The following is a 7,039-nucleotide window of genomic DNA, read 5'->3' as shown; positions in this document are numbered from 1 at the left end:
ACTTAATAATAAAAAATATTAACATGCGTTCTGAAAAAAATAGACCAAAATTGGTTAATAAAGTAAAAAAGAATTAAGCAATATATAAAAGAATTTCCATATATATTTACTAAAAAAAAAACTCTTATTTCTTATCTAATGATAAACTATAATATTTTATGTATATCCCAAAATTCACAAAACAAAAGTTAAAGAACTTTTAGAAGAAGATAAGGTGGAATACCTTTGTATAAAGAAAGCTCCAGACATCTCTGGAAGATCCATTATAGGTGGGAAAAATAACGTGATTGAACCATGAGTTATATTATGAACATAATTCTAAAATCATTTACGCCTAAAGTACAAAGTGATATAAGAGATGATATCGATTTTATTAATCACTTACCAGAAGAAAAAAAATGAAAACAATTTATATGTTTTAGTAATGCTCAAACACTACTCTTACGTAGTTCATACGATGGGTAAATTAAAACAATACAGAGGAGTCCTTCACAAGATAAGAGATAAAGACTTCAACAAAAATATTGTCAGATATCATTTTCTATGCACATCATTATTGGTAGAATTAACAAGTATGTTATTATGGATTTTATGTAGAAAAGAAGATAATATTGAAATGGATTTATATTATAAATCTACTAAATCACACCAGTATTTAGATTTTTACAGTAATCACCCTGTCCATACTAAATTAAATATTCCATACTTAAATATTGTCTAGCTCAAAGAACTGTATTTATTGTTTCTAACCCTGAAGCTCAACAACAAAGACTGAGTGAAATAAAATCTTAACCTTAGGAATTGTCATTATCCAGAAACTTTAACAAAGAAAGATTTTAACTGAGCTAGACTTAGAAAGCAAATTAACAATCACCATAAAATAATATAAAAAACAAATTATTCCTTTCGTAATTACCCATAACTCTAGAGTTAAAATTAGTATTAATTATATAAAAAAAGGTAAAATTTCGGATACAACTTTAAAAACAATGTTTGAAAACAAACCCCAAAATTACATTATATCTTAAAGAGAAACAAATGTAAAGAAATCTGATGAAGCTATTGTTCTCTGTAATAAACCAAATTGTTATATTTGTGGAAAAGACGATATCACATACAGTAAACATATATTACAGGCCTTACTGGGGAGAAAATATTTTTCATAAACTTTAGACTTAGTAGTTATTCATGTGATGTTATTTATGTATTATCTAATTTATGCTGTAAGCAAATATATGTTGGATAAACTGAAAATTTAAGTTTAAGAATAGATTTACTTAAATCTCGTGTCAAAAATGTAAATAATAGCCCATTGACCTGTTAACAAATAAATTAACAAGTGTATTATGGAAATATATCATACTTTAGAAGAAAATTTTCTTCAAGTATTTCCATTTTGGTATTCTTGTGAAAAAATATAAAAGATTATTTCGTGGAAATTATTCTATCAATAAATTTGCAATCACGTTAAATGTTGCATAGTTTAACATACAAAGAGAGTTTAAAACATATATAAAGATTTAAGGTAAAAAAAAAACAGTATGTTTTTTTTCTATTATTAAGTAGGTATTATCCGAAAGTGTCTTATTATAGTTTGTTTGTTTGTAATTAAGCAAAGCTAACTCTGCTCTGCCCATCACGGGTATCGAAACTCGGATTCTAGTGTTATAAGTCCGCAGACATACCGCTGTGCCACTGGAGGGCTTCTTACTATAGAAACTGAAGTTACGAAACCGGTATTAATGTTTTTATATATGTGCGTGTGTTTTTATTTATTTATTTTAAATCAATAACAATAAACAGTTTTTAAAATAATATAAACATTTTTATTTGATTTGATTATATATATATATATAATTCCTTTCATTTTATTTTGTCTCCGTCAAGTTAAGGTTTTTTCCTAACAAACTTACAGCCGTTTAACGTATATCATTGTCTTTCCTTTTCTTCCATATTGGTGTGTGTTATGTATTAAGTAACTTTTTTTTTCTAAAGAAACTCCAAAATCAAATTCACAGATCTCCATTCCCTTTCTTCCAATAGTATGGAATTAGTGGACCCTACTGGTACGCAGCAGGAGCCACCATCCAAGTTATTCTGTTCGCCATCTTGTCCATCCAACTAAAGACCAGAGCTCCAGGAGCCAAAACTTTTTTACAGGTGAAGTTTCATAAACACGTGTTTTATCCATATTACTACAAACGTATTTATTATTTTGTTTTTCATAGATAACATGTAAAATCTATATATATTCTTGTAAAACCTAGAAAGAGAGTTGTTTACGTCACTTCCGACAGGTTATCAAGGCTCGGTACGGGAAGAAGACCCACATTACTTACTGTGTCTTTGCTGGGTTTACCAACATCGTGGTGACGGCGTCTTTAATGCTGGCTGGATGTGCTGTATTACACAGTCTTGTTGAAGGCCTCAGCGTGGAGCTTGCTGTCTTGATGTTAACTGCAGTCATAGGAGGCTACACTCTGATTGGTGGGCTTGGAGCTACGTTTTATGTTTCATACTTCAACACCACGATCATCTTCATTATATTAATCATGCTGGTTGTGGAGGTAAAATAAAATTATATTTTACTGATTGTATAGATATTGTAGTTTATGTTATGTTTCTTCTCTTTTAATTGAGTTCGTTTTTCGAGTGGTTCTAAGAAAATACGCTCGCGAAATAATCGATAGAAAAAATACATAATATAATTTGTGATATCTTTTTTCCTCTACTTTAAACAGAATCTTAATTTTGGATGTAGAAGAACATAAACAAATGTATTATATTCCACCTCCGCTAATAAAGTTTTATTAACCGATAACAAGACTAAGAAAGAATACAATCCGAAAATATAAATCAGGGGCGATTATAATTGAATTTTGGATGTTTATTACAAATGTAAACCTGTATTTATTTGTTTGTTTGTTTTTAACGCAAAGCCACACATTGGGCTGTATGCGTTCTGTCCACCGTCGGAATCGAACCCCGGATTTGTAAATTCGTAAACTTACCGCTAACTCGCCGGGGAACGAATATATCTGTAACCAGAGTCGTTTTAACTAAAGCTGGTGTGTGTAGCTATTACAAAAAAATAACGTAATATAAAGTAATTTAACTAAAATGTTACAAAAAATAATATTCTGTGATTCTTCTTGTTCGTGCTAGATCTACTATAACCTCTAGAACATGAAGTAAACTTGCTTGTAAGTTCTAACAGTGTCACTGAAATGTTATAAAAACTAATCTTCTGTGATTATTTTTGTTCGCGCTAGATCTACTACAACCCCCTAGAACATGAAGAAAACCTGTTTGGAAGTTCTGACAATATGTACCAGTATCTGGTGTGTTCTGTTGGTCCAGAAGGAAACGAAGGCAGAAGTTATCTAACTTTCCTCTCCAGTGGTGGCTTATTCTTTGGGATCATCAACATCGTGGGAAACTTTGGTACCGTTTTCTGTGACCAGTCTTATTGGCAGAGTAGCGTGGCTGCTAAACCTCTCCAGGTAAACCGCTATAGGTCATTAGCTTGTGATTTTACTACCTAATACCAGTTTTTAAAGACCTTCTGATTTAGAATGGGAATTAATTGCATTTCAGTTAAACTATTTAGTTTTTATATTTTGGTTATAGTTCTTAACATTTCGATCACCATGTTTTTGTTATGTACTTTAACAATATATATTGAATTAAGAGATAGTGGATGATATATACATATTCTGAGGCTAACTACACATCTAATAACGGTGTTCCAAGTCCCGAGCTGCTCTTGTAGTCACTTCCTCTATTTTCAATCATGCCTCACTTTGATGGGCATAGCTACGCACTATTGTCCAACATCGTAATTTTCGTTGCAACGAGTTTCTGGAAAGGGAATGAGCTCAGTCTTACCAAAGTCTCCTCAGTCTCTGTGGTCATTAGGTTCTAAGAGCACTTTGAAACAGGTCAATAATACAAAAGTCCACTGAAAATGCATCGGGGACTTGAAAAGTACCTGATGGAATGGAATTGCCATATTTCTTGAGAAAAGATCCCTTGATTTCCAGGTGTGGCTGGAAAGTTGTAAGCGTTTGGCCTTTAAAATCCCAGCTTTATCATAATAGCTTTGTTTCTCTTTCCTAACCATAACCTTCACTTTATGAGATACCATTGTTCCGGATTGACTTAAGATGTGATTTCAGAGTCTGTTGCTATCCTAAAAGCGTTTTCAGCTTCCTTGAAAAACATTTAAGGCTCTCATTCTTCAAAATGCTGTATCGTTTTACTTTACATCATTTAACTCTTTCTGTATACGAATATCCTTCGTCTGAAAGGCTGTGACAAACCTCAACTTTATTGTCATATATACGTATTATTTAAAAATGTTTTAAAAAGTTTACTAGGTAAACGACTGAATCATTTTTTAAGTAGTTGTTTACCTCTATGATATGGCGAAAATGTTACTATCCATAACTGCTATCCGTCTTAATTTCAGATTAGACATAGTGACCCAGTTAACTTGAGATGTTATGGGGTTAAACACTCAGGATTTAATCCCCTCCCCTTTTGATATTCTTTTTGCTTACTCGCATAACAGTTTTATATCGACATGCAACTTGGAAGTTTATTAACGAAATGGGATATCCTTAACATCTGTTGGCTTCTCTTTCTACTGTTGTTTTCCAACTTTATACTTCTTGCAGTTCTTCTGGACCTAGTATATATGTCTTCTCTTGTTATTCTTTTGTTATGTGAGAGTTCAGTGCATCTATGATTGATTATATTATATTATTTTAATTACTGGTTTGTGTCGCTGATATTTCGCCCACATATAGTTAATGGCCAGGTGGTTAAGGCACTCGACTCGCAATCTGTGGGTCGCGAGTTCGAATCCCCCTCCCACCAAACATGCTCGCTCTTTCAGCCGTGGGGGCGTTATAATGTGACGGTCAATCCCACTATTCGTTGGTAAAAGAGTAGCCCAAGAGTTGGCAGCTGCCTTCCCTCTAATCTTACACTGCTAAATTAGGGACGGCTAGCGCAGATAGCCCTCGTGTAGGTTTGCGCGAAATTCAAAAACAAACAAGAACTTTTACGACATTTCTTATACCTATATATACAAAAAAAAATTACATTTGCATTAATGTTTCGGACGTTACAATTTTTGAAATTATTATTTCAGTACTTTGCTTAATCATAATGTAACAGACCAATCAGAAGATATCTAGTCGTTGCCATATAATAATAATAATAATAATTCAGTATTATTTTTTCTGTCTCTCTCTTTTTTATTCCTTTTTCTTTTTGCTATTTCAGTTTAAGCAATCTGCTACGTGATCCATTGTAATGAATGTCTTAAGTCTTATTATCTATCTTCTACATTAGTTCGGTACAGTAAGAAGGTTCACAAAGAACTAAATTTTTACACTGACTTTTGTGATGGATTTGTTTTTGTATGGATTCTCCACGTATAGCAATCAGGTCCGGCACTAGGGTAGTGCTGGTGTGGGCAGTGCACCCCCTAAATTTCACTCTGGCCCATCCAAACTCATTATCCCTAACGGTTTAAAAAATCGTATTATCAGTTTTTAATAATCGCTAGGAAGAGCCAATAAAATCTCTATTGCCCCCTCTTCCCAAAGTTAAAGGAGATGTAACCAGGCCTGATAACACCTTCTCAATATGTTTGGAGATATTATAGTTTCCCTAATAGGTTTTTGTTTTTTATCAATAATTAAAGAATGTATTTCAATATATCAGGGCATTTTGGGATTCACAATTTATTATAAGTTCGAAGCATTTAGGCCTGCATGGTTTACTTTGTTTTTAACTAATTACTTATTATCTTTCAGGGTGTTTGGGGATTCATTCTCGGAGGACTCACATGGTTCGCCATTCCCTTTTCCCTGGCCACTACAATGGGTTTGGCCTATCTTGCTCTCAGCACTGCTCAAGGACAAGCTATATTGACACCTCTAGATATAGATCGAGGTATGTTTAGAGTTTGTTTTTAGAAATAAAGAGAACACTTCTTTTTCTTAGGTAACACCTGTCAAACTGTTTAGCATTATTTTAGTAAATACTGTTCTAGACTATTTTTTGTTTCAGTTCAGACGTTTGTATTGTTGTTTGACCAAAGAGAGGTTTGACGAAGTGTAATAGGCGCGGCTTAATAACTAGAACCTTTGTGAAAGTTTGGGAGCTGAGTCTGTGAATTTTGAAGTGATTTTTGTCTTGTGTCATTGGATGAAACTGACTGTGTAACTATTTGATTGGAGGACTTTGTACAAGTGTTATTTCTCAGACCGGAGTCGGTTGTTGTCACAACTATTGGAGGCCCAGTCGAGTAGACAAATTATAAATATGTCTTGAAACGGGAGGGAGCTTTTTCCCTCGGTATTCATAGTGAAGTGGACGTTTTGGTCAATTGAATTAAGACATTCCAGAAACTTTTGTAAAGAGCCTAAACTAAGAGGTCAGATGACAAAAGTGTCGTCAACGTATCTTTTCCATAAGTGTTTTTTTTTTAAGGCGGTGTTTAAGGCTCTGGATTATGATTCTTCTGTATAGATGTCGCTGAGGGTAAGTGTGCGAGAGGAATCGAGAGGTAGACCACGAGTTTGTAAAAAGGAAGCATCTTGGAATTGAAAATAAGGGTTATGACAGAACATTTACAGAACTTGTTAATTCTTTATATGATCCATCTGGTCTTGAGAACAGTTTTAGGGATTTCATGTTAAACTGAAGAACACCGCTCAACTTATAACCAAACACGTCATCAAAACAAATACAATCGGAGTTAACGTCCATACAACCTCTTTCAATAAATATCGCTCAATTAAACATAGAGAGGAGTTGAAAGACAGAACTATGCTTGAATACAAATAATAATAATTCATCTTTAAGGTAAATATTTAACCGAACCTGTCTTTAGGTCTTGTAGTGCCAGCTGTGGCCCAAAGAGTACTGGGAATAACTGGAGAATATGCCCTAATCTTCCTAAATCATGATGGCCGTTATGTCAACTGGATCAGCCGAGGTTATAGCTGTAGCTTCTGTTATC

The 7,039-nt window shown here is 33.5% G+C and overlaps 1 protein-coding gene across 1 annotated transcript in view; it reads left to right on the top strand.

Moving 5' to 3' along the window:
- LOC106478182 (urea-proton symporter DUR3-like) overlaps positions 1 to 7,039 on the top strand; it is a 12,816-nt gene that overhangs the window by 3,762 nt on the left and 2,015 nt on the right. The window contains 6 exon segments of the mRNA XM_022381746.1: positions 2,044 to 2,160; positions 2,298 to 2,567; positions 3,273 to 3,503; positions 5,829 to 5,967; positions 6,911 to 6,978; positions 6,980 to 7,033. Coding sequence (XP_022237454.1) covers positions 2,044 to 2,160; positions 2,298 to 2,567; positions 3,273 to 3,503; positions 5,829 to 5,967; positions 6,911 to 6,978; positions 6,980 to 7,033 — 879 coding nt within the window.

The sequence above is a fragment of the Limulus polyphemus genome, unplaced genomic scaffold (assembly GCF_000517525.1).
Source record: "Limulus polyphemus unplaced genomic scaffold, Limulus_polyphemus-2.1.2 Scaffold187, whole genome shotgun sequence".
In the NCBI taxonomy this organism is placed as follows: domain Eukaryota; kingdom Metazoa; phylum Arthropoda; class Merostomata; order Xiphosura; family Limulidae; genus Limulus; species Limulus polyphemus.
This window is presented reverse-complemented; position numbering and strand designations above follow the sequence as displayed.